This window comes from Filicampus tigris, chromosome 8 (genome assembly GCF_054856515.1).
Source record: "Filicampus tigris isolate MCC_2025a chromosome 8, RoL_Ftig_1.0, whole genome shotgun sequence".
Lineage (NCBI taxonomy): Eukaryota > Metazoa > Chordata > Actinopteri > Syngnathiformes > Syngnathidae > Filicampus > Filicampus tigris.
Genome location: NC_141224.1, coordinates 21,403,200 through 21,430,882, shown reverse-complemented (window position 1 = coordinate 21,430,882; position 27,683 = coordinate 21,403,200). Strand labels below are relative to the sequence as shown.

General features: G+C 40.8%; 2 protein-coding genes across 4 annotated transcripts in view; one reads left to right on the top strand and one right to left on the bottom strand.

Moving 5' to 3' along the window:
- ibtk (inhibitor of Bruton agammaglobulinemia tyrosine kinase) overlaps positions 1 to 11,492 on the bottom strand; it is a 36,093-nt gene extending 24,601 nt beyond the window's left edge. For all 3 annotated transcript variants that reach the window (XR_015087840.1, XM_086038138.1, XM_086038139.1), the window contains exons 1-18: positions 11,313 to 11,492; positions 9,771 to 10,682; positions 9,534 to 9,630; positions 9,237 to 9,361; positions 8,007 to 8,117; positions 7,185 to 7,355; positions 6,935 to 7,052; positions 6,473 to 6,653; positions 6,065 to 6,188; positions 5,308 to 5,485; positions 4,943 to 5,096; positions 3,655 to 4,039; positions 3,274 to 3,524; positions 3,097 to 3,183; positions 2,899 to 2,981; positions 1,243 to 1,280; positions 1,023 to 1,119; positions 826 to 927 (exon numbers count right to left, since the gene is read on the bottom strand). Coding sequence is in view for 2 of the 3 variants with exons in the window: in XM_086038138.1 (XP_085894264.1) it covers positions 826 to 927; positions 1,023 to 1,119; positions 1,243 to 1,280; positions 2,899 to 2,981; positions 3,097 to 3,183; positions 3,274 to 3,524; positions 3,655 to 4,039; positions 4,943 to 5,096; positions 5,308 to 5,485; positions 6,065 to 6,188; positions 6,473 to 6,653; positions 6,935 to 7,052; positions 7,185 to 7,355; positions 8,007 to 8,117; positions 9,237 to 9,361; positions 9,534 to 9,630; positions 9,771 to 10,094 (2,626 nt within the window). In the remaining variant the exon portion in view is untranslated. The remainder of the gene's footprint in view (positions 1 to 825; positions 928 to 1,022; positions 1,120 to 1,242; positions 1,281 to 2,898; positions 2,982 to 3,096; positions 3,184 to 3,273; positions 3,525 to 3,654; positions 4,040 to 4,942; positions 5,097 to 5,307; positions 5,486 to 6,064; positions 6,189 to 6,472; positions 6,654 to 6,934; positions 7,053 to 7,184; positions 7,356 to 8,006; positions 8,118 to 9,236; positions 9,362 to 9,533; positions 9,631 to 9,770; positions 10,683 to 11,312) is intronic.
- A 1,067-nt stretch (positions 11,493 to 12,559) lies between these two features.
- On the top strand, positions 12,560 to 14,653 carry tpbg (trophoblast glycoprotein). The gene has a single exon (XM_086038270.1). The coding sequence runs from the start codon at positions 12,964 to 12,966 to the stop codon at positions 14,092 to 14,094; it is 1,131 nt and encodes a 376-aa protein (XP_085894396.1). The 5' UTR covers positions 12,560 to 12,963; the 3' UTR covers positions 14,095 to 14,653.
- Positions 14,654 to 27,683: the final 13,030 nt, after the last annotated feature.

The window sequence follows — 27,683 nt, the reverse complement described above, 5'->3', positions numbered from 1 at the left end:
TAATTTTGACTAAAATCCTATATATTTTCAAACGCATGAAGAAATACAAAACCGTTGCTGGCATAATACAACAATTACTCAGTCACAAAGATAACTGAAAAACTTAAATTTATCAGCTTTTAATAACAGTTTTTAACAAACCAAAAATAATCATCAGTCTCAAAAGACTTAATTATGCAAAAAGTCAAATAAATAACATGCCATCTAAACATTGCATGGTTAACAATATAATCAAAGTAGAAAAAATAGTCACATGCAGGCTTCACTCGAATAAATTATTCTGCTCGCAGCGGAGGCGCGGCTGCGAAGGGAGCCTTTCTGGCGGCGCGTTTCAATTGGAGTCAATGTAGCTCGCGCGGGCGGTTGCTTGCAGGGCGGCGCGAGTGATGCTTTTGGACGGAGGGACGTCGTCGCGTGTTAAACAAATCAACTTTTTTGCCATTTTGTCTCGCGGCAGCCAAGCATGAGCTGCGAGCGATCGGATGTTTTGATTGGCAATAAAAGGCTTTTGATCGAATATTCCGATCACGTAATTTTTCACGAAAATCGGCCGATCATGCTCGGTGCCCGATCGATCGGAGCATCCCTACTAGTGATGGCACATATACAATACAATGCAAAGAAAAGTTTTGCCTCGAGTTCCCCAGCTTCAACTACAATAACTTGTCATTCATTGGCTTATTCTCCACTGCACAGCAATATCAAAATGTTTTGTAACATTTCTATTATTCAAGTTGATCATTATGTAAAGAATAGGGCAGGGAAGATGGGTTACAGTACATTTTATCAAGAGGAATAATTAAACAAAATAATAACGTTACATACAATTCTCTGTGATGACAACCTCGCACATTTCCTTTAATCGTGTGATCAGCAGCTGATCAGCTACAACAAGCACGTTGCAGACGAACGCCACATTCATAGACTCTAGAGTGAAAAGTAGGACAACAGCAGAGTTGTTTCAAATGTATTCATAGCCCAGGTAAATACAAACCTTTCAAGCATGGGATGTGAGAAGTTACCTTTAATGGTGGGGCAATCATCTGTGTAAATATACTCAAGAATGGCAAGCAGAATGTCGGAGCTGGTGGGCATCTGAAGGGCAGTACAAGCTGTAGCCTGAGGGGGGCAACAAAGCATCAGCCCTTGAACGAATGTCAACAATATGCCAAGATATTGTATAGTCAATGGGTTAGCCCCACTGACAAAATGGTTAGGAAAAAAATAATCAGCACAACACACCTCAATCCATGGATTGCTAAGCATACTGTGGAAGTATTCTGCAGAAATTGACAGAAACATAAAACACATTTAAAGGGCAAATTAAAATTGACTTTCTAAATGCTTGTATACAAACCTAGTGCATGCCCAAGCTACCCATAGAACGAGAAATTAAACAAGTACATTTTAGCTGTCTATTTAAAAAATGCTTCTGCAGGCTGGCCTTTTCCTAATTTACACAAATCACACCCCCTAGGAAGTTTCTCAACAAAAACTAATCATGTCAAAGCCAAATGGTAAGCAGAGCCGCAGTGTTTGCACAAATCAGCAGCATGATGATCATAGTGAGTGAAAATGTCTGTCCTTGAGACTGCCTCAGACTCTGGGCTGCTTGTGAACAGGCAGCCACCCGCCTAATCACAGCATCGTAGCTCCGCCCCAGCTGCCATGGTAATGAAGGTTTGGCCTCATGGAGCCGAAAGTGGATAAACAGCATGAGACAGAGCCGCCATCCAAAAGCCAAATAATTATATAAAAATGGGTTCTTTATTGTCATATAATATACATATATTTGTATTTAATTATACTGATTATATTATATGTACATTTAATTGACATTTTGCTGTATATTTTGTGCACACACAAAACCCAATCACATGCACAGAGGTATACAGGGAGGGACGTCAGAGTGAGACGGAGGCGCAAACTGTGTGAATGTCTTGAGCTGGGTGAGGTGTGGACAGTGCCTTGCTCAAGGGCTCCTTGACAATAGCCAGGAGGTAGACTAGCATTTCTCTGAAAATGTATGATCATTTTTACCACTTTATTCCAAAGCCCAAGTCCTTCCAGATGAGCTACTGCCGCACCAGAAATCGGTCTCTAGGCCTTTTTTTCCCCCTTATTTTGTACTGAAAGTTGCCTCCATGTTCACAGAAAAGATTTCTGAAATTTACCTTTATGAACCATAAGAGAAATCTATAGAATTTGGTTTGATCCAAACAGTCTATAATTTTACACCACGTTCCAAATTATGCAGTTTTTTTTTTTAACTATACATGGTCTATAAAAATGGCACTTAGCCTAATTTTTAAGTCATCAACTGTGACAGAAATCTTAAATCTCCCATAGATGACAGTTTTCTTGTTGTTTTTTTTTTAAAAGTGTAAGTCAACCCTAGCATAGTTTTTTTCAAGAATATGTTCCCAGCAGGCCCACTTTGCATATTGTTGAAATGAATAGTGGGGTTTTTAAAATGATGATTGAAAAATCAAAACATTCAACACATGGTCCCTTTTAAGCGGCAAAATCCACCCGGTTTTAGCTATCTCAGGGGGCAAATGCAATATTAATCAGAATGCCTTGTTTCAACAGGTGGGCCTGTATAGAAAATATTCTTGAAAAAAATTGTTTCGGTTGATTTCCTCTTTAACAAAAAATGTTTTTTTTTATTTTTGGAAAAAAATATCAGTGGGAGGTTTGTCTAAAAACATGCAAATAACGTTTGTAATGTAACTGTTGACGACTTGAAAATTATGCTTAGTCCATTTGCTTACACGCTTTAAAAAAACCTACTTGCATAATTTGGAACGTGGTCAAGACTACATATTACCAGTTGAACACAAAATCCACATACAAATACAAACCTTTTTTGAGTGTACTTTAATTGATTATTCATACCTTGTCTTGCACAGAGGACACTTTTATGGCAAGGAAACTCTTTGCCATCTTCTGATTTCAGCGTAATGTCACATAGGTAGGAACTGTAAGCCAGAAGCAGAAAGGAGGGATGTTATTTTATTTATTTTTTTTTACACTCAGTGATTCATCGAAACGGCACTCTGGATAGCACATATACAGTAGTTTTAGAACACATACCATTTCTTCTGGTAGAATTTAAGTTTGTTGCCAGTTTTCTTGTGTATAACATTGATTTTTCCACCATCATATTTGACACCATCCAGTCTGTAGATTAAAAATATAAAGAATTAAATAAGAAATAAGTATTAAAGAAAGAAATAAGATGTCATGTAGTGTTCAGAACATAAAACTCACCGTGCAGAGAGGCTGCTCAGGCCGAGCTTCTTTGCTACTCCCTGTAAGATTTTCACTGGGTTTACCCCACTTTCATGGGCAGCTTTGTCACCTTTACTTTTCCCCTTCTTGCCAGATTTGGAGCCTTTGCTTGTGGCCTTGTTACAATCTCCTTTGGCAGCAAGGGGAAGGGAGCGATACACTTCTAGTGCTGAGCGACCTCTAAGGCCCAAGACCTGCAGGTTGCTGATAAGCCTCTCCTCCTCTGAATCCTGCCCAAGACAAAAAGAGAGCAGTTACAGGAAATTTCTACAGTACATGAGACGCTGACCTGGTCTGAAAAATGATTTCTGGCAAACTACAGGGAACAAAAATAACTACGGTATGAATTATTTTTCACACCTGGCTTTGTTCCATCAGAGATCCATGGTGTCTAGGTCGAGCCCCGTGCACCAGTAGCTCACAGTTATCTGTGTAGATGAAGTGCAGGGCGTACTCCAGCATGTCCGGTGGAATGTTTTCTAAAACGAACAAGTCGCAGCCCACAGCGTCTTCACTCTTCCTCACTTCTTTATCGAGCTCCTCATCAATTCCACAACGCTCAGCCATAAACTGTTTCCGGAAAAACTCAGACCTCATGGACAGGATGTATTTGTGGGCTGCAAAGGTGCGATTGCCGGCTTGAAGTGTTACGTCATGGATGCTGTCCATTTCATCTGCTTCCTCCAGAAGTTTCTGGAAGTGTGTGGCAAAGGAGGATGGAGAAATGCTGGGAATCTCAAATAAACTGGAACAAAGGAAAACACCATTTTTAAAAGTCTTTCTATTTAACTTTTTTTTTTTCAAAATAAATAGTAGTTTTGGACACAAAGTAGTGGGAAGCATCCATGATATAATACTGAACCCAGAAATCCAGAACCTTCACACTACACACTCTCCATGTGAAAGGCTTGTTGTGCAGCAGGAAATATAGACAAGATTACAGCACCCCGGTGGCCAGTGTGCCCATATTTGGAAGTGCTGACGTAGCAGCCTATCAAAAATAAAGACGCAGAATTTTGCAGGTGGTTTAGTCGAATAATAGACCGCACCTCGTCAAAATGAGGAGCAGAAAAAAACTTGTTTACATGGAGATGGGTCAGTTTAGTAAATGCTCCACACCTCTTCTACTGACAGAACTGTAGCCTTTTTGATGATGTGTAGGCAAATATTAGTGACCTATGCTATGTAGACACCGAACGCACAGTAGACTTTTGCATCAAATATATACCTGTATATTCAGGAAAAGGGCGGGGGTTGAATTGGGGAAAGAAAATCCAGGAAAAAACAACATATGAAAAACTAGGGGGAAAAAAAATTTGGGAATATGAATCCCCTCATGCTGATCTGTGAATAATGCAGGAGTCAACTGTATTATAAAAATATTTTGTTCACATTAAAAATTGCATTCGTGTCAGACATCAGGTTAGGAGGTGTGTGGTCCCATGTGGACCCCCCAGTACCACTGATGAAAAATTGTTGCCCCCTCTAGCATTTAACTCATTTGATGGTCGAAAATGGCTGGAAAATGGTTCCTCCATTGAAGAACTTCATCTGGAATTGAATGAGTTAAGTTGCGCTAGCATCACTGCTTTCCAATAGAGTCCAGGAATGATCGCCTGGACAGTTATACAATACAATGATGCCGTACCTTGTTCTGGGATCAACTTGAAGCAATCCAAAATTTCGACCGCTGGAGTCCATGGTGATACTGACAGCTCTGTGAACGTAGGGGAGCTTTTCCAAACGAATTCGCTCAAACACTGTGCCAACATTTGAATGTCCACAAACCTCCACACTCATCTCTGATGTAAGAATACATGCATAAAAATTATTTGAATATGCACAACACATTTTTACACATAATTTTAAAAATTAACAAGTCAATATATCATTTTCACTGTAGTAAGGGTAGGGTAATCAATAAATATGTACCGTAGCTTGATAGAATGCTAATTTAACAACTTTACAATATGCACTTGATGTAAGTGTATTTTTGTATTTGACTCAACTTACCTCTTTTCTCGCCATACTTTTTATATTCTCCGGCCCACATGCCACTGAATCCCTCCCCCTCCTGAGTCACAAACATCATGCCATTTTTGCTGAGAGCAATGTCGGACATGAAAACCTGGCGCCCATACGCCCACCGGCACTGTCTCATCGAGCTACCTGAGGAGCGCCAGCAGAACACCTGACAGAGATGGAAAAACACAGAAGTTACTCAAAAATCTTAGTCATCATTTCCATCTATAGGCCTCCATCGAGACAAGGCTGGATGGAATTGTATAACTTTCTGCTATGCACCAATGGGTTAGATAACAGTAGAGACAGCAAACCTATGGTAAAAATTGTAAACAGCCTTAATACATTAACACTACACGTTTACGTTCAAAAACTGATTCTGGCCTACTGTATCACATCAAATGCAATGAACATGAGTGTCTGCTGATTTTTCTGCAGCCAATATGCCAAGTAGGTGGTAGCATTGTACTATGTACATTTTCCTGGGTCAATGGGTGTCATGTGAAGACGCATCCATAGTTGTTGAACAGGTGAAACATTTCTTTTTCTTTACAAAACGAGACATACATAGCACTCAAAATCAACTCCTCATCTGGTCTTTGACTTAAATTTCCTTTACTTGACTTCCTCACAACTGAGGTCACATGGTTGTAAAAAGACACACACATGGTTTAGCAAGAAATGCTGTCATTGTCATTTCAGTTGAAAAAAGAAAGCAATTTCTTCTTTTACTTCTCTCTGCACTTACTCGACCAGCTTCATCCAAAGCCAAGATGGACAACTTTTCTCCCCCGCACTCATTTAGAATCTGGGGATTCACACGATGGTCGAGGTTTCCACCACTGACAAGGACTTTCTTGATATTGAGCTGCCTGAACGGGACCAAGACCAGACAATCATCATGGCCTCAAACACAACCAGAAACTGCCAACTTGTGATAAGCAGGTGGTTTAATAAGTATGCATGCCGTCAGACCAGACAGTCCAAACTAGTTACAGTTGTAATTAACAGGGATTTGATACAGTATGCCAAAGAGCATGTATGTACAGTTTTAATAACTACCGGTATCCTCCGTCAGCAGCCAAATGAACCACTAATGATGACCGATTGTGTAAGATATTTCACTTTTGCAGAGATGGGTGTTTTTTTTTGTTACCTTGAAGCCATTTTTTTACACTGGTAGTCAGCCAACAGGTAGACATCTCCTTTCTCGGTCACAATCACAGTAGCGCCACCACTTGCGGCAGCCATCGCTATGGTGACATCCTTGTGGTGTAGAGCAGACACCTGCCGTGGGGCTGTTACACATTTCTCCCCATTGGGGTCCAATAGGTAGCCTGAAAACCAAACCATACACTGGGCCTTAATACACCAATTGTTGTTGCTGTTTTTTTGTATTATTATTATTATTATTATGTAAATAGAAAGGGTCTTAGCAGGATATACAGTACACAGGATCCTAATGAGTATATAACATTTACCTGTGACAAGGTAATACACTCCACAATTGATAAAAAATTGCAAAGTTTTATCCTTCAATCTAACACAGTAAGGAGATGGATGATCTTTAACCGCTATAATATGTCACCTAACTACACCAGTTATTTTCACATCTTACCAAGCTGCCCTCCATTGAGTCCCATTGTATAAACTGCCTCCCTCGTCCACAGCACTGTGTGAAACCTGCCTGCTGCAACTCCAATTATAGTCCTCCCTTTTAATGTCTTGGAAAACACCTACATATAAAAAAATGAGACAAAACTAAATAAGACAAAGGCATTTGTCGACTCATGCATTCATAATTACTGAATGTGAATAGATGACATCATTTAAGCAAGGCTCAACATATTCTAATATACCATATTCACCTGTTTAGGGACATGTGCTGAAGCTGGTGGAGGAGCCAAACCGAGCTGGTGAAAAGTGTTTAGCCCAAATGTGTAAACGTAGCCTTCTTCAGTCAGCACCACTGTGTGGTCTTTTGCTGCTGCCACCTGAGAACAGTGGTGGGACATCAGACCCTCCACCATTCGGGGAACCTGAAGTAAAAGTGAGAAAATGGTGAAGCAGAATTTGTGCAAACTGGAGTAAATGCTGCTTAGATATTTTGTACGCAGCTAGGACAGGCACTATGAATTGATTTCTTTTTTTTTTTTTTTAATAGGAATTTTGTCGATTATGTGGAATTGGAGTAATGAAGCAAGTAAGGATAGCAAACTGAGAAGCACTCAGGAAAGTGTGTTATTCAAGACAACTAGTGTGGTGCCAATTCAGCCTGCAAAACAAGTACGGTTCCACGTGTACACTAATGCATCCATATCCATGCACTTTCTATGGCGCTTGTCCTCATTAGGGTCACGGGTGAGCAGGAGCCTATCGCAGCTGACTTTGTGAAAGGGGCTGGGTACCCCTTGGATTAGTTATCCAGCAATCCCTGGGCACATAATTGACTGACAATAAGAGACCAAGTTTTGATGTAAAACAATCTTAGGTTTTTCATACAAATATTTACTCATTAAGACTTTCACTATTATGTTGGTAGGTTCGCGATAAGACTATGGCATATTTTGACTCACGTACAGATTTGTTAGACTGCTGTCATAGGAATACAGGAGAACTCCGTCATAAAACAAGGACAGCCTTCCTTTTGATTCGAGCTTTTAATCAAAATTCTGCCAAATAAGTCTCACCAGGTAAGTCTGTTCATCTCCATGGCCAAGCCGCCCTCCTTGTCCATGTCCGCACGTGAACACCTGACCTTTTTGAGACAGAAAAACTGAATGGAACTTGCATAGCACCACCTAAAAGAGTGATAAAGAAAAACCATTAACTATTTGAATGTACCATGTTTCAAGGCTCAAAATAAAATGACGTAACCCTAATAATAAATGACACTTTTATAGCAGACAGGACATCCATAAATGCGTTACAGGAAAGACAAATACAACTCATATCTCAAACTGCTGTTTGCACTAAGAATTGTTCCAATTTGACCTCATGATAGATGTTGCCATCTCTATCCACGTCCATCAGCCAAGGCCTCTTGTAGTGATAGTAAAATACTACACCAATAAAAAGGCTGGTGGACAAGTGGAAAAGCAAACATCATTACTAATACATGGCTCCCCTCAAACATTCAATAGACCACAGGGATGTTTTGCCAAGTATGACATTGATGTGGACATTCACACACATCATGGCTGTTCATTTAATTAAAACATGTCAATGTGGAATTAATATTTAACATCTGGCACCTGTTGCATTGGACTAAGGAGACAAGGGAAATAATATGCGATGCCACAGAGTCATTGCGTGATCATGAAATTAGATCCACGTGCACCGCAATGGGATTCATGAAATGACCCAGCATGACAAGTACAGCAGGCAGTTCAGGAAAAATATTCAACACAGGCATCCTGTGCTAAACAGTAGCCCAGAAGGTTGTCTCTCACCAAGTGCACATAAGAGCCACCTTGTGACAAATAATGCCGGAAATTGTCACAGCCTGGTAGTTACCCATGCAAACAAGCTTAAATGACAAATGAACATTTAAAAAGGGCCCACGTAATACCCTCTGCTGACATGGCTGTACTTCATTTATAAATGCAATAATAAAAGAATGTTGCAAGTGGTCACTACACCAATGAAACAAACATTCTTGCATGAGATCATTTACTTCCTCTGTTCTCCAGAGACAAGAGTTGCATAACACGGGAATCAGGAGACAAGAGTGTTTTGCTGGGGTACCCAGGTGGTGTCCTCATTGGACCAACTGATAATGCCATGTTTTTATGCAATACATACAGCCCCGTAGTGTGTTTTGAATTGAAGCAGGATACTTTGACAGAAATTTAGAAAACATTTACTTAATGTGAAATGTTTGGTGTCGGGATGCAAGAGGCTAAAAACACAAAGCCTACCTGCTTAATATAGACTCCAGTCCTGGCAAAGACATCCACTAGCTCAGGGTGCTGTCGACTCTCTTGATTACCATGACCAAGGCTGAAATTTGTATTATTTCCCCATGTATAAACTTCAGTCGGGTCTGCAATGCGTTTAAAAGAAAACACACAGACATTTATACAAAGAGGCAAACCAATATTTAGTATATATAGTTTCAAGCCTGTTTCAGTGATTTCATGAAAGTTATATTGGATTTTTTTTTTTTTTTTTTTTTTTTAAATCACAGTGTGGTAAACATGAAACATTAAATTTACCAGCATTCTTAAACACAACATAAGGTGGTCGGTCCTTCGTCAACAGGTCCAGGGCAGAAAGACCCTCCCTATCATGAGTGGAGAGGACTCCGCCATGCTAGACATAAAAAGCATAACACTCCCATTAATAAACTTATTGAAGCTTAATTTTAAGAGGTCATATTAACAAGCTTTGTCAGTAGCCAGTTCATCGACGACCAACTTGATAGAACTCAACTTTGCCATCTAAACATGTACCTTGACCAGAGGAAGGAGACAGTGGATCTGTCCATAGAAGACGCTGCGGTGCAGAGCGGTCCAGCCTGATTCTTTATCCTTCACTGTCAAATCAGCATTCTTATTTTCCAGCAGCCACTCCAATAAGGCCTTCTTTCCCAGCGAGGCAGCCAGGTGCAATGCTGTGCGACCAAATTCATCCCGCAAAGTTGCTGCATTGTGGCAGTGTGATGCTAAGAAAGCTCGTAACTGTCCCTCTGAGCCACTAGTTATTGCTGCTACTACCTCATTTGCATGCTGCAATGAGCGGCATTTTGGGGTGCAGTCCGACAATTCCAAACTCATCCTGGGCTACCTAAAATCCACAAAATGAGGCCTGCTGTCTTCTGACAGTTTACCCTAAATCACAAACCAAATCTAAGACAAACCAATGCGCAGGAGAAAATACACACGCACACTTCAGCAGTGACAAGCTCTAATGAAACAAGGCTTCCCTCAGTAGGTGAAAAAAGTGCATTAAGTCTAAACATCAAAAAACAAAAAGCTTGAGATGGTCGTGCTGTGGAGTGCTAGAATTGTGCTTGTGTTGAGGTTCCACTGCACCCTAGCAACCCCAGAGACTGTGAGGCTTGCTCAGTCTACCATCTCAAGAAAATGCTGACCACAAGTCAAGGTGCTTGCCTCAAATGCCATCACTAAATCAACAACATCAACCTGTGTTTTATCGCATGTACAAAAATCATACCATTAAATATTACAAAAAAATAATTTGTTCTCTATGAGCTCTTTAGATAATTTACAAAAGGCAACACATTCAGTAAATCCTTCAATCTTAACACCCTGCAGTCCAACCATCAACTTGAGGGGAAAGCCTTCCCTTTCCCCTCAAAATTCACACTCTGCTTTTCAAAACTCCATAATTGAAGCATAAACCTGTAAAGAAAAGTTGAAAAACAAAGATGTTTATTAGAATAAAAAGAGCGTATAGTACAAATTAAAAGTTGATTGAAAATGATGTTTTTGTTCAGGAAACATTTACATACATGAAGCAATTTTTTCTTTTCAAAGTTGAAAATGCAAAATCCTTTCGAAGTGCATTTAGGACTGAAAATGCATGAACATTATGTTTGATGACATATGGTGACTGGTATGCTATGTAACAAGCGAGCTAAATTGGCATTGTAGCCGAATGGTTAATTTCAAGTGTAGGCCGCATCATTTTGTCAAATGGTGGAATTAGTCAATTTCGTCATTTGATATAACTTCTAAGCTAAAGCAATGCCTCAGTTGACTGCAACCCACACCGGTTCCCAACTTGATGTTAGCAAGCTTGGTGGCTCTGCTAGGCGTAGGCTCCGAAGCGAGACAACGAAAATTACATGAGCATTTTTGTTTTAGTGTTGTAAAAAACTGAAAATGATGACAGGATAAAATCAATCTAAAAGTCATGTTACATTGGAATAGACGTTAGTTCGGATTAGACAGAAGCAGGAGGTAGGTTGAATGACACATCATCGCATAGCCGATATGTAATGCCAAGTGTAATTAAAACAATAACATTACCTTCCGTTAGATGAACGATGAATAGAAGATGGCAAAAGATGTAACATTAACTGGGTATATCCACTGTTCCATTACTACAAATAGGTTTCTCAACACAGTGACGTAAATTTAACTACTGTATGTCCTCGCCTTTCCGGGTTAGATAACGCATAATGAACAACGAGACTTTTGATTGGTCAAGGGTGTTCATTCGGATCTTCTATTGGTTCTCTTCTACTTCTTTTTATATGGAAGCGCTCTGTGAAGTAATAGGTAGTGTAATTCCAAACAGCATCTGATGTTTTCTGTTTGGATTGATTGCATAATATCCAACGACTATTAACAATATTTATAGTAGGAAAATATATGTAAACGAAGAAAAATACAATAAACTAACTTGAAACCAATGTGTGTATTATTGTATCACTGGTTTTGCACCGTTATAAAATCGCATTGATCATTTAGTCAGAATAATACAGCATTGCCTTTTGTTCTATTTAATGAAATGTACTTAGCCATTAATCTCACCAACATAAACCCTGGCAGTACTGTGGATAATGATAACAGTGGGTATGTTCCTGATGTTCTTTAGCAATGTATTTTGAACTGTAACATGATTATAAAAACCAACATGCATTTGTTTAAGAGAAACTCAGCCTGTACTGTACGTGCACATTTTCATCCATCCATCCATCCATGCATTATCTATACCACTCTATCCTCACAAGCGGGCACATTTTCATTGGCACAAAATGAACAAAATAATGATGAGGGGACACAGTCAGCTAAAAACAGTATTTATTAATTTTCCAAAAGAATGCAATTCAATATTGTTTTGGTTTCCAAAACAATGGTTTCAAATGAAGGCTACCTTTTTGCACTCCGATTTCACTGACATTAGATTGTTTTTAAATGCATCACTACATTGTCACTAATTGTGTTGTACCTGAACTTCCTCAGAGGTCTAAAAAGTCATTGGGCCGCCACCCAGTCGCTACATAATTCTTTAAAGGTAATTTAAAATGAGGTCTAAAAAGTCATTGGGCCGCCACCCAGTCGCTACATAATTCTTTAAAGGTAATTTAAAATGTACAAACGCAAATTATCACAAATTGCGATTTGGCAGAATTCCGCGGAATTCCGGGTGTGAACAGTATTTCCGACTTCTGTGAAGCTCCACGAATTCCACCGCACAACCACCCCTCTGAGAGGCGTATAATGGTATGGTCCACTCTGTCACAGCTCTGAGTGGTGCTGCTGTGTTTGGATTCTCCCTTCTTGGTTTCTCACCAGGTTACCGAGCGGCAGACTCCAATTTACAGTCTGAAAGCACGGAATATTAAATAGCACTTACCGGAGACAAGGTGCATTGTCGTTTTCGTTACGGTTCAAATTATTTTAACTGAGTTTGACTTTTAAATACCTTGCGTGTTCTCTTAATAGCCTGTACGTTCACGTTGAGGTTTGGACAATAAACGCAGCGAAGAAGTTTGTGTACATCGCCACCTTTCTTCCTCCAGGAAATGAAGACCTCAGTGAAGATGGTTTGGGGGTAGATTCATGGCGTTCGAGTTTGAATTGGAACGGATCAAGGTGGGGAAAAACTTCACTCGGAGGTGACTGTTCCGGACTGACATTGCGCACAGTGTGCATAACAGATGGTAAAGGGAAGATGCGCCTGTTGAGCACATCGTGCCGGTGTCAAAGCGAAGGAATCCGAATGAATGCATTAACGTCAGGTGTGATGCAGTTACTTTGGCTTCTTGCTATCATACTGTCCTGTAAAGGCTGCCCGGAAAAATGCTCATGTTCCTTGCAAACAGTAAAATGCCAAAACCAGGATTTGGAGGCAATCCCACATTTCATACCTGTCAATTCTAAATTACTTCTGATCACGGGAAACAACATTTCGAGTATCAACGAGGACTCTTTTCCTAGCCGCCTGGAATTATTAACAGATCTTGATCTCAGTGACAATGAGATGGTGGCTGTGGAGGAAATGGTGTTTCATAACTTACCAAACCTAGAGTGGCTGGATATGAGCAACAATAAAATCCAAACTTTCAGTGAAAAGGCTTTTCCTGATGACAACAAATTGCAGGTGTTGAACCTCAGTAGGTCTTTTCACAATCATTCCTCTGTGAACGGGCTCCTGAATATCCTAGAGAATGGAAAATTCCTCCAGCTGACAGTCTTGGACCTGTCTGACAATGAGCTTGTGTTCTTGCCAGATGATTTATTCACAGGTTTATCCAACCTGGTCAACCTCAGCTTGCAGAACAGCTCCATCATCTCCATCCCTGATGGGATACTAAAGGTGCCGCGACTGCAAGACCTTGACCTGAGGCACAACAGTCTCAGGAATATTCCTTCCACCACCTTGATTGAGTTCAACCTCAACTCAGACCTTCTTATTCGCTTAGAAGGGAATCCATGGCGTTGTGACTGTTTTGTTGAGGACTTGTTGGTGTGGCTGAAGAACTCCACTCAGGTCACGGACATGAAGAATCTGACCTGTGCAGACCCTGAGCGTCTGAGGCGCCGGCCACTCTTGCAGGTGGAGCTGAAGTGTTCAGGCAACATGGAAGGCGTACTCGAGACTTCGTATGTTTTCCTGGGTTTGGTGCTGGCACTGATTGGTGTCATTTTCCTGTTGGTGCTCTATCTGAACCGCAAAGGCATTAAGCGCTGGATGTACAACATCCGGGATGCTTGTAGGGACCACATGGAGGGATATCATTACAGGTATGAAATAAACTCTGATCCACGTTTGGCCAATCTGAGCATCAATTCAGATGTGTGAGCGAGGATTGAGTTGTTGTCCAGGACCCCCAGTGAAACGACAATATGACTTAATATCACTTAAAGTTGCATGAGTCTTCCTGCCCCCTCCGTTGTGGCTCCTAATGAACCCTTCTACCACCTCACTTGTTCAACTACAGCTGCATGTTCTGTATCTTGCAGCTCTGCTCTGATATAGACTAGTGATCTTTTTCCTTATGTGTGTGACTGTTGCATGGACAATCAATCATGATGACTAGGTTGAAAAGACTGAAATACTCCATGTTTACTTCACCCGAAGGACAAACAAATAAACACACTGGCATTTATGAACAAAATGACAGAATAATCCATATTCTACTGATCATCACATCCTTCTCCTTATGTCTCTGCTGAAGAGAATAATATAAAGCTTGTCTGTGTTTTTTCTCTCTGTTTAATATGTGAACTTGTGATAAATAGTTGTACTTATTTGTATGATTATAGTGCACATTGCATAATTTTTTGATTTATTAGATGGATGTGATTCATTTTTTCTTGTGAATATGTTCAGCTAAATAAAATGCCTCTGAATTGCTTGTAAATCACATTGACTGAGGGACTTTTAATCATAAGAGCAGAAATTGGCAGACATGCGTTTGTAATTATACACACGTGCACCAGATGTGCATCAAGCACCCTTATTCCCCCGCCCCCAAAATACCACTCATGATAGCAGTTTTTATAATACATTGTACGATTTCACTTTTTGCGGTGGTCAACTGGTTAGCAACGCCTCACAGTTCAGAGGTCGTGGGTTGGATCCCGGCTCCGGCCTCCCTGTGTGGAGTTTGCATGTCATCCCCGTGCCTGCGTGGGTTTTCTCCGGGTACTCCGGTTTGCTTTCCATATTCCAAAAACATGCATGGTAAGTTGATTGGACTCTAAATTGTCCCTAGTGGTGATTGTGAGTGCGGATGTTTGTCTCTGTGTGCCGTGCGATTGGCTGGCAACCAATTCAGGGTGTCCCCCGCCTACTGCCCGAAGACAGCTGGGATAGGCTCCAGCATGCCCGCGACCCTTGAGAGGATCAGCGGTATAGATAATGGATGGATGGATTTCACATTGTATTTTGGTATTGATTTAACGTATCATTTATCATATAAAGCAGGGGTGTCAAAGTCATTTTTTGTCTGGGGCTATATCATACTTTGGGTGTCTCTCGGGGGGCCGTTATGCCTGTGAACCCATATAAATGTATGATCACCTTATAAGAGCACATGTACACAACAAATTGACGGATAGCTAGTTTTTGAATTAAAAGCCGGGAAGTAATTGTTTGTTCAATTACTTTTCAATTTATTTTATAGGGGAGGATTGGTAGCAAAACAAATAAAAATCTCATATCTCAGTGTTGTTTAAAGGGAAAACGATTTGCAAGAAACGTGAAGTTGACGCACATGATTTGTCACATTCGCGGGCCACATAAAATTAGGTTGCGGGCCGGATCTGCCCCCAGGTTCTTTAGTTTGACACCTGTGATATAGGGCATGCACTGTCGATAACCTTTACTCTGCTGGCAGCATTCTTCATCGGCACTCATGTAACTTGTTTGAGTTAAAATAGCTAATTTTATGATACAACTGTAAGTCTGTGCTGCAGCAGCATTAGGATTTAAACATATTTACACTGTACATATGCTATACTCTCATGGATGAGTCCTGCAAAAAAAAATTCCCTTCTCAGTATTTGCCTCGACTGTTTAGTAAGGCAGCCTTTACCGATCAAGAGCATTTTTTTTTTTACAAACTCTGAACTCCTTAAAGGGAAGACAACCCCCCAAAAATCTTTACCAAAATATGTTCTATGTCCCTCCACTAGTCAAAACACAGTATTCTGAGTAATAGTGTGTATGTAGAATTTGCCATCTCAGGTGGCGCCCATTTTGCCAGTTTTTGTCGACTGAAAATGACATCACAGTTACTCAGGGCTCAGGTAATGACTAAGCACGGGTCACCTATTCCTGAAGCTGAGCCATGATTGGTCGTTATCTGAGCGCTGAGCAACTGTGATGTCATTTTCAGTTGACGGCAAGCGGCAAAATGACCACCCCCTGACATGGACAAAAACGGGTGGATTTTACTGCTTAACTCATATTCCATCAACTCAATATTAATCAGAATGCTGTTTTTTGACTAGTGGAGCCGCATAGAACATATTGTAAAGAAAATGTTTGGGTTGACTTCTCCTTTAAAATAGGATTGGTCATCTTTTTCTGTCGCACAAACAAGGTCAGCAGAGCCATTAGTGAATAAATGTGTAATATTGACTACCTCGTGAGTATTTGACTCCATTTTCATGAACTAAATGATCTGGGCTGAAACAGGTGTTTTGTCATGAAGACTGATGAAACATTAGAATTATTCTTATACATTACCAATAGATTGCGTAAAGAATCAGGTTGATCCAATGATGGCTAAATTATCGAGAAACATATTCCACTACATACCTACTTCAGAAACATTACATGACTGCAAAGAAATCTACCAAAACACATTTCTGAACTGTATGCTAGAATCCTGCAATCGCTCCTGAAATGTAATTCAAATTCACAAGTTGTGCAGACAGGTTCCACACTCACCACGTTTCAGCTGTCCTTTGTCAATTAAATAAGCGCGTGATGAACTGAGTTTGTGAATTAGTTCACATACTGTATGTGCAGGAAGTTAAGTATAAAAAGGTTAAACAAAGGTAAAAAGAGGACATTGGGCCCAAACTAATCTATTCATAGGTCTACAGAAGGCGAGTGTGGCTGACTGCTATCTACTGTCCAATTTGCTTCCTGCTGTGAATTTGATCAAAATCCATGGCTCCACTGTAACCCCCCCACCAGCCCCCCTCAGCTCAAAAAAACAAAAAAGTTTGAGCTGTAGCCAGTGGACAGCTTTCAAACGCAGAGGCTTTTACCAACAAAGTCTCACATTCAGTTGCATGAATGTTATTATACTCCAGTGGTCGCCCAAGCCGCAAATACCAGAAAAGATCTAAACAATTTCATGGCACATGCAAATGAAGGCAAACTGCTCCCAAGATTCTAATGGGGCACCGAGGGGTATTATGGAAATGAGCTCAAGCAGCTCTATGCTTTAAAGGAACTAAATAAATGTGTTTTCCATCACTGTTTATTACATCACTTGAAATTTTTACTCCAGCCAGGTATGATTCAAATTGATCATTCTGAGACACTGCTTTTGAAGTGTCATTCTTATTCCTATAGCAGTCAAAATGAAAGAAAAAAAAACCTGATTGTTCTTGGCTTGTTGAGGATTGCCCACAGGTAATTAGTTTCCGTCCATCTAGCAACCGCTCTTGTGTAGCTTGTAACAAACCCGCAACACCATAGCTCCCGCAAAGATTCCCCTCATGCTTTCTGTCAGGCCTATATCACTGCTGCTGTTTACCAGCTCTGTACACTGTACATTTGTTATTGCACCTTAAGTTCAACACTTCCCTTCTTGTCAAACTCTCGGGAGGCATTTGTGCACAAACGGCAAGAGAGACTGCTGCATTTGTGAAAGGATTCGCAGTGGCGTGAAGGTGCTCTCCTCAATTGTCTCTGGCACTGACTGGTTGAACAGCTGTGACTTTAAAGGTTCATTTCATCCATCCCAAAGTTAAAGACTGTTATTCACAAGCACTTGTTTTCTCATTGTGGTCTTGCAATCGCTGCTGGTTCATTCTGAAAATGGATGGCCTCCCTTCGTTATCTGTTCCCCAAAGTGAGGCTTCTCTAGCACTGTGTCCCAGGGGCTACATACATACAGGTGATTACAATGTTTCCACAGAGACCAACAGTAAGTAATCGTCTGCATACACATTCATGTTAACCAGAGATTTTTGCCCAACCACACCTCAAGCAATGCTTGGCAGCACATTGTAATCACAGTGGAAACAAAGATCGAATGGTCTTGGGAGGTGGTAGAATAAAACAAATGAGCACTTTCTGTTCTGTAATCCCAGATGACACCTTCGCTGGTCCACTCAGTGGCCCTTTTGTGCTTGTTAGCAGTAGTCTCCGAACACTGTCAACATCTAAATAGCCAGCCATTGACTTATGATGTCAGCGCTTGTCCTGGGCAGCATCTCCGAGGACTCCCAGCTGTCAGGGCTGCTGCCTTGAGCTCATTTGCAGACAAGAGGAGAACTGATGCCTGTTACTGCCACTAAACATAGGTTGTGCCGGAAGCAGCAGCCCAAAGCAGTCAAGATGGCCATAGGAAATTTAACTGATTTGGTCTGCTCGCTGTTCAGAATCAGAATCATCTTTAATTGGCCAAGTATGTAAGAGTACACTAGGAATCTTTCTCCGGTAATTTGATCAACACTAATATTATAGGCAGCAACAAGCGACTATAACAAAAAGAACATTTAGGAGGTAACACAAAAGTACAGAGAGTTTTTAAGCATTAGTGCGGTAGTACCGTGAAACAAAATAAAGTGACCAGTAGTGCAGTAATTATGATACAATGACAGCTGTGCAGATGATCCAGAGAATTGTTACACAATTTAAAGTGGCCAGTAGTGCAGTAATTATGATACGGCGATTGTAAAAATGATGCAGAAAGTCATTGAGAACTTTTAAGTGTCCAGTCATGTGAAATAGTGATAAACAGCAGTTGTACAAATATGCAGAGAGAAAAATAGAGAGAAATGCTGCAATAATAAATACGGTAATACTGTCACACAGGGTTGTGCAAAATTGGCATACATTTGCAAAATGCCACCATGGAATTTTGAGTCAAATGTTTGATGTGCTTGCTATTGCAATGTCTGCTGGTTTTAGTGCGCATAGTGTGATAGCACCTGCCTTTGGGAATGAGCTGACAGGGGTGGTCACCAGGATGTGGAAGGTTTTTTCCTGCGCTTGTCTTAGGTCTTGCAGCGTACAAGTCCTCAAGCGTGGGTAGGAGGGAATCGATGATCTTGGCAGTCGTAAATGTCTGTTATAGTCGAATTTAGTCTTTCTTCGTGGCGGCAACAAACCAGACGGTAATGGATGAAGACAGGACTGATTCAATGACTGTTTGTATATAACTGCCTCAACAGCTCCTGTGGCAGGCCGTGCTTCTTCCGCAGTCGCAGGATCTACATTCTTGTGCTGGGGCTTTTACAGGCTTAAGTTGACGTTGGCCTCCGACTGAGAGACTGTAATTCCCAGGAACTTGAAGGTCTCGAGCCGCTCCACTTCCTGACAGGGCTGGACTGGCCATCTGGCTTACAGGGCAAACGCCAGTGTCTTTTGGGGCTGATGTAGTGCTATTTAATTATTATTTTGCTCCGTTTTACCTAAAGAGATTGGCCCACAATCTACAGGGAGAAGCTCATTAACCCATTTACAATATAGACAGCAAACGGAACCAATCAACATCAGTGGCAGAGCTACGTGGTAGCCAGGGGTGGTCAGGAGTCATGTCTGAATACAAATTTTATAAGAATCTGTCTTAAGAACATTTGATTCTTGCAGTCAATGTCAACCACATCTATCATTTTCACACCATAGTAATCAAACAACATGGCTGAGAAGTCATTGTTTATCAGACTACCCACAGTCATATTTTCATGAAATAAAATGCACACATTTCCAGAACCCTGCTCAATACATTTATAATACAAGCAGGAACACTCCTCGGTAAAAAGCAGTTTTTAGAATTGTGAAGAATTAAAGGATTTCTGTGTCATTGTGCATGAATGGATCATTAATTGAAGTACGCAGAACAGTGTCTGCTCTGATTAGAAAGTACATCATAAGCAAAGCAACAGAAATTAAAAGGTCATTATGTAGTAAATTTAACTCAGCCAACTGTTGCTTTTTTACTTAGACTTGATCCTGCTTGTATTACGGGGGTTGTGAGCATGTGTGGGTTTGTGCGCCAGTCTCAGTCAAAATGTCAGGGCCAGTCTAGCACTGCTTCCTGACAATATGCAGACTCGTCACTGTCATTGATGACTGCGTGGTGTCTTCAAACTTCAGGGGTTTGACAGCTGAGTGTTTTGAGGTGCAATTGTTTGTTCAGAGGGAGAAGAGCAGCGGAGAAGGGACGTACCCTTGGGGGCCCCCGATGCTGATAGTGAGGTTTGATGTTGTCCCCCCTAACCTCACCTGCTGTGTCCTGCCTGTCAGGAAGCTGTATGTAGATGCTCTGGCAGAGGGCAGGAGATGTGATGAGCTGGAGGAGTTAGCAGGAGAAGAGTTTAGGGATGATGTTGTTGAACGCAGTGCTGAATTCCACAAACAGGATCCTCGCATAAGTCCCTGCACCAACGAGGTGTTCCAGGATGAAGTGCAGCCCCATTTTGACTCCGTCATCAATTGCCATCCATCCATCCATTAATCCATCCATCCATCCATCCATCCATCCACTTAAAAAGAATAATTAATTATAATTATAATAATAAAATTATGATTGCTAATAATTAATTAAATAATTACCTATTAATTAATTAATTAATAATGATGATACTAATAATATGTATATATTATATAATAATATGTACATATAATGTGCAAAATAATATGTATATATGCTATAATAATATGTATTATTATTATTGTAAAAAATATAATAATAATAATAACAATAATAATAATAATAATAATAATAATTATTATTATTGTTATTATCCTCACTAGGGTTCCATTTGGGACAATAATGTGTATCTTAACTTAACTTAACTTATCTTATCTTATCTTATCTTATCTTAGTGGGCGTAGCTTGCCAAGCGAGGGTACATCCTTGAACTGGTCGCCAGCCAATCGCAGGTTATGAAACGTCACAATGGAAATAACCATTATTTATTTATCTATTGATTTATTATCTCTCTCTTTTTTTTTTTCACCCAGTCACTTGTAGTTGGACAGAGTTCAGCAGTATTTTTCATGCCCCATAGCAGAGCTGGGCAGTCCGTCCCTGGGCCGGACCGGTCGGACCCTCCGGCCCGGCCGGATGCCCATTTTTGGGGCGGAGGGGTGGGGGGGGGTTGACGCTTTTTAAAAAATGGTAGTCTGGCCCACTAATCAGCCCTCATGCGTTTGACGTGGTCGCGAGGCGGCCAAATTTCATCTCAGCCTACTCAGTGAAAGGCTTCTTTTTAGATTTCTCTCTACTTCCGCGTCGGCGCGAGCGACAACTGCCGCATTGATTCACGTGACTGACGCATTGTGCTGTTGGCGACAGGTCTGCGACACATGCCACGCACACACTTCCCTACTTCCGGATATATGCTGCAGCAAACCTTCTGTGTATAGTGGTGTGCTGGTATGCTTTTATTTTGAAGGCCGTGAGAAGGGGAAGTGTGCAAAATAAATAAGTAACTTGTTGACTGCTACTTCTGGCCATCTGCTGGACCCAAATAATTTTACAATATGACAAAACGAACCCCAGGGCTCGCAATTGAAGTAATCACACGCAGTTGGGTAAGTAGTAAAGTACTAGTGGCCCATTTTGCAGCGTGTCCACAGTGGGTTTGAATAGTAAATTAGCCAACTAATGATCCTTAAAAAGCCTCTGCCGTTCGCATCCCTCCCGCAGCGGGACTTTTTTGTTTTTGTTTAGGGGGGCGGAACAGGGCGGGGAGTGATGATTTTTATGAATAAGGGCGGGGGTCGCGGCCGGTAGGGTACCCAGGTCAAGGGTGGAGGGTCGCGGCCGGACCGGCGAAAAAGGGTCAAGTGCCCAGCTCTGCCCCATAGGAAAGTGGGGGGAAAGATGCATATGTCAGTCACGCCCACTATAAGTGCCCCTGGACGAAAGACCTGACGTGAACAGAAATCTGTTAATAAAGAAAAACATTCAAAAATATGTACTTCAAGAATGAAGGATCAAGTAAATGTATACACATGAACGCAATAGAATTGCTGATTTGTATTCAACATAAAATCCACAATTAAAGGAAGGAAAACAGGATCTAGTCTGGCACTGCCTCACACTGGACAGAAATGAAAGCTACACGGTAGAGTTGAAGAATTTGGACACAAATGTACTTTGTAGTGGAAAACTTTTCCAAGTCTTTCAATAACAGTATAGAATTTCATACCACATTAAACTGCTTGGAATGAAACTGACCAAATTTTATGGTCCAGAATAAGTAGGCAGCCAACCTGACATTCAAACCCATAATGACCTGGCACCCATAAAACCCACTTAACACACAACGCTGTGCCCTTCTGACAACCATGTTTGTTTAGCCACATTTAATATGCCAGTGCTCTTTACTTGTGTTCAGAGACAGACTGGCAGGTCATCAGATTGCCAGAGAGCCATAATTACATTCACGACACAGCATTGGTCTGCTGCTCCACAAACACCTGGCAAGTTGCCCCGGCGAATGACCTTTCCGTCTGAAAAAGGCAATCTAAGGCTGTTGTAAAACACAAACAAAAGACAAGGAATTACGATGCAAAGATTTTAAGTGCCAGTTTCCTGAACCAGCCTGATATGTCATTAATGCCTCTGAGGGCATATACTTTGTCTGATTTTGTAGGGCACTGCTGACCTCCACAACTTATCATCACCCCCTCAGCAGCCCACCTCTACGTGAGATGCCTCGTTTTCCCTAATGTGGATTTATGATGCTGTACATTAGATGCCTTGGAAGCAAGTCTCCCATTGAGCCATACTCGCCTTTAATGAAGACGGATCTGAGCTGACAGCGCCACAGCCTCTCCGAGGCTATAGCTCAGCCGTTCGCCACATGCGCTTGAGGGACGTACTCGAGGAAAAGCAACACAGCAAGAAACGTAGCATTGTGAATCAGGCTCAGTGAGATACTGTATATAGCATGTAAAGCATCAAACAACACACATCGAATGCCATTCATGTTTTAGGGATGGATGAGGTTTTAACTATTACTATTCACTATGTAACAAATGCTGAGTATAGCTGAGGATCTAAAATGTTACTAATTTACTGACATTTTGTGGGTGACCTTTACACTTGAAAATTAAGAGAAAATATGAAACAATTTCACTACGATGTGTTTTATATTTTATAGATTATTTTTATTAATAAACTTAAAAATACTATATGCAATTTCAAAGTAGTAATACAATTAATTCTAATAAAGACCACTCCTTATATGCATAATGTGTATGAGGCAACTGATAATATTTTTTCCTTCAGCGCTACAAATGTTTTAAGCTTTTGCAGTTGTTATCTGATGCCCTCGGCTGGCTAAATGCTAGATATTACGACAATTTTCAGTTTTTGAATGAAGGCCAGGTAATGTGAATAAATCGTGACATAATTTCAGGAATAAAAAAACATTTTTCACCCTACATAAATATTGAAGCGTGACCACAAAGCATCACCGCCAACGATCTAAGACACGCACGGACAATTTTTGTGTCAATTTCCCAGAGGTCAATAGTCTACCTGATCAATGTGCCGGTCTCTAATTCAGTTTCTGTACATCTGCAGTAAACGCGGAACCCGGCGTGCTTATTTTACGGTATCATGAGGAATTGGCTCCCCAAAAGCACATTAAAACTGCCAAAGACTGATTAATTGCGTGGACATGCTCATTTGATTGCCATCCAATTTTTTCAGGCATATTTTTCTCTTTAATGGACTGATATCTCAACATGCCTGCTTTGCAGATTGCTGGTGTGGTTCCGCAGCAATAGGTTCCTCTCTCTCCTGGTTTGATATGGTTTAATATTTGAAGAGTATATTTATGTCACATTGGATCATTTCAATGCAGGCACAATGTAAGGCCATGTCAAAGTAGGGATCTGGTGATTACATCCATCCATCCATTATCTGTACCGCTTCTCCTCACAAGGGTCGCGGGGCGTGCTGGAGCCTATCCCAGCTGTCTTTGGGCAGTAGGCGGGGGACACCCTGAACTGGTTGCCAGCCAATCGCAGGGCACACAGAGACAAACATCCGCACTCACAATCACACCTAGGGGCAATTTAGAGTATCCAATCAACTTACCATGCATGTTTTTGGAATGTGGGAGGAAACCGGAGTGCCCGGAGAAAACCCACGCAGGCACGGGGAGAACATGCAAACTCCACACAGGGAGGCCGGGGACGGGATCGAACCCGCAACCTCTGAACTGTGAGGCGGACGTGCTAACCAGTCGACCACCGTGCCGCCCTGGTGATTACAGTTTAACAAAAAAAAACACATTCTATAAACACACATATTGGATACCTGGTTTGAACCTAAGAACAACCACACTTTGACAACAAACAAGACTAATATTGAAAGACTGAATTGGAATATGGTAATTAAAAGAGGACATTGTTCAGTCGGCATTGAAGCGACTAGACAAACTTATCAGAGCTATTGAAGTTTGCCGTCGGAATTGGTGACGGAAGCCCATTTAAAATCAGAAGCGGCCTATGCGCGGGTACTATTTTTTTCCCCCTCGAAAAAAAGGCGAATGACGGACGACGGAAGGGTACGCACTCTGCAGACGGATGACGAATAACGGATGCTCATTTTTTATTAGAATGCCCAGCTCTGCAAATTTGCCTTATGAAGCGAAAATTTTAGAATAAACTATAACCCACAATTTCTTTTCTACAAACACTTACATTTGTCAATTATTTGCCTAAAAAAGATAGAGAATGTGCATCAGTGCAACTGTACTTCAGAGTAATTATACAATGGTAACACTGAGGGAAGGACTTTCACAAACTTAATGATGTATTTGGAGCATGTGATGCCACACGGTCCTCAGGCAATACTATAAAACGCTTGGTAAAACATTTTAGAGCAGTGCAGGTTGTCGCAGTGATTAACAACCTCAGTGACACAGCAGCAAAGCAGCGGGATCAGAGACAGCTTGAAGGAGCTTGACTCTACCACCCTGTGAGATTTCTACAAGGTCAGATGGTAAAACGCCCCTTTTTCAAAGTGTGTGCTCTTTTTTCTTTCTTTAAATTAGAATGCTCAGCAGGCCTTGAAGAAACTGTCTAACAGGGTCCAAAGTGAGTATGACAGTTCTCTTCCTGCCATTAATCTGTAGAGTTGTTCAGCTCTTCCTTTTGCAGTACTCACAGTGGAAACAGGAATCTACTCTCTTACCATACATCTTTACTGCTCGTTATATAATACAGATAGATGTAATAACCTGCTCTTTGCTTTTATTTTCCATTTTAGCATAAACAAACTGCATATTTCCACAGTACCAGTGAGGAAAAGGTGTACTGAGCATACCTCGTATTGTGGTAAAATGTATTATGAATTATAGTCGGGAAGTGTATTATTGCAAAATAACCCTTTACATTTGATTTACAATGGGATGTTGTGGAAAACGTATACTGAATAAAATTTAAAAATCCTTTACAACCTATATTCACTTGAATACGCTACAAAGACGAGATATACATCTACTTAAAAAATTTACCTGGATCCAGATGATTTTATTTTGTGCTGCCACTTAAAGTGTAAAGCGTTCATTGCTACATGGGTATTTTAGTGTTTAATACAACATATTAAAATTTGTAAAAATCGTGTCCCATACACTTTAACGAATTGAAATTGAATAAATTCAACAACAAAAAATGTCAGTGAATGACACATACACTGAAAAAAAAGTTGAATTTACTAGATTTTATGCCAGATGATCCAGATGATTTTAGTTTGTGCACCCACTTGACAAAATAAAGTTGAGTAAATTCAACACACAATTGTTTTTTTCGGTGTACTTTTGCCAAAGTAATGTGATTTTAACTAAGGCTGTTCATCATTATTAATGGTTCGATCGATTGCCAAAATGGCCCAGACTCATTCATACTGATACTTTGGAATGTTATACAGCCACTTCCTTTGATACAAACTGTGAAATTCAGCCCACTTGTCAATTTTAAATGAAGCAAATTTTGTGAGACAGCAAATGTCATGACACATCCAGTTAGTGAGCATCTCCAAAATGAACTGCAAGTTTATTTTCATTTTCCTTGGCCTATTTGTGCACTTCACCTTAATGCCGCCACGCACAACCCATCAGCATAATTCCACGCAGTTAAAGAAGGCACTGCTGAGTTGGCAAACGAGCCAGTTAGTGGTCAGTGGTTCAGTCCATAAATCTTTGTCCAAGCTGTTCAGTACAGTCTGGCTAAAGCAACAATACGGCAGCAATTATTATAAAGAAGTACACAACGTGAGCTGTGTGACTTCCATGCTCTCTCCTTCTGCACACTCCTCACTACTTTCGTTGTGCATGAGTCAATAAATGAAAATACTGGCACACCAGGATTAAACAATATATAAATCACAAAGAATTACAAAGAACATTAGAGAACAGACTCACTAAAAATGACGACAACCAGACAAAGACTGAAAGTGAGCAACAAACGAGGGACACCTGGACAAGACACAAATGGAAGGAGAGAACTGGTGGAGACGTTTACAAGACACAAGTGGAACAAATAACAAGACTGGGAAGGCATACGCATTAGAGCTTGGATGCACAGCACCATGAAAAAGTTGGAAAAACGGTTTGTTAGAGAACACTAGTGGAAAAACAGCATCAATGAAGACCAAGCAACACACCAGACAGGTCATATCATACTGTTGCATACTGGTGCTTTTCTTCAGCAGGGACAGGGAAGCTTGTCGGAGGTGATGGGAAGATAGGTGAAGCTAAATTCAGGGCAATCCTGGAAAAAAAACCTGTTTGAAGCTGCAAAAGACTTGAGACAGGGAAGGAGATTCATGTTTCATCTTGAGCTATTTTGCTAAAAAGAATGGTCAAAACTCGCAGTGTCAAGACATACCTGAGGATTCACCGAGGATTGTAAAGTCCCAACATTTCAAAGATTCAAGGAGGATGAATACTTTTTCAAGAAACTGTTAATTTTTTCCCCCAAAAAAGTTTAAAAAAAAAAAGTTGTATGTGGGTCAGTAGCACTGCATCATACCTAGATATGCTTTTATTATTTTTTATTAAATAATCAAAACCAAGCACTATCATCAGTATTCATGATATAGCCCATGCATTTTTCTCATTTGATTTTGCAAGTATGTATGCCAAATGCCTGTGGCCATTGGGGTTTCAGTGACTATACAATTGCTTTGAGTCACACAACTCCAGTTATATTCTCAGCCTCAGTTGTCAAGCAAATTGGTCCTCCTCTTTCCACCCCATCTTGTCCTTTTCTATTCTTTGTGAAATGAGAAGAGTGACTGTAGAAGCAAAACAGTCTGGCACAAGAGTGTAGGCCTATAACAGACTTGGAGTCAGACTCAAGCACATACAGACAGCTCCCGGCAGATGGAATGTAACATTCTTGAAGTATTGTGAAACCAGTGCATCATATGTAGAAAACAGAGATAATACTTGAGGACATGTCTATTTCCAGCTACAAGCCAATGCTTTGAAAAGTTCAAATCACTCTCATTACCCGACTTTTCATGAGCCAGTCCCAAGCATCAAACATCGGGTCTTTCCTATTCCTTGTTCTTATTGTCACTACCCAATATTTTAGGTTGAAAATCCCATTTGTGAGAAACCAATTCCGACAATTCACTGGGGTGTACAAAAGGAGCAGGTCAGGAAGGATTAATCATTGTGACTCCCTCTGAAATCCTTTCAACATTTTCGGGACAAACATAAGCA

Bases quoted from the DNA above. Each gene is read 5' to 3' on its own strand.
- tpbg (XM_086038270.1), top strand. From the start codon at position 12,964: ATGCGCCTGTTGAGCACATCGTGCCGGTGTCAAAGCGAAGGAATCCGA.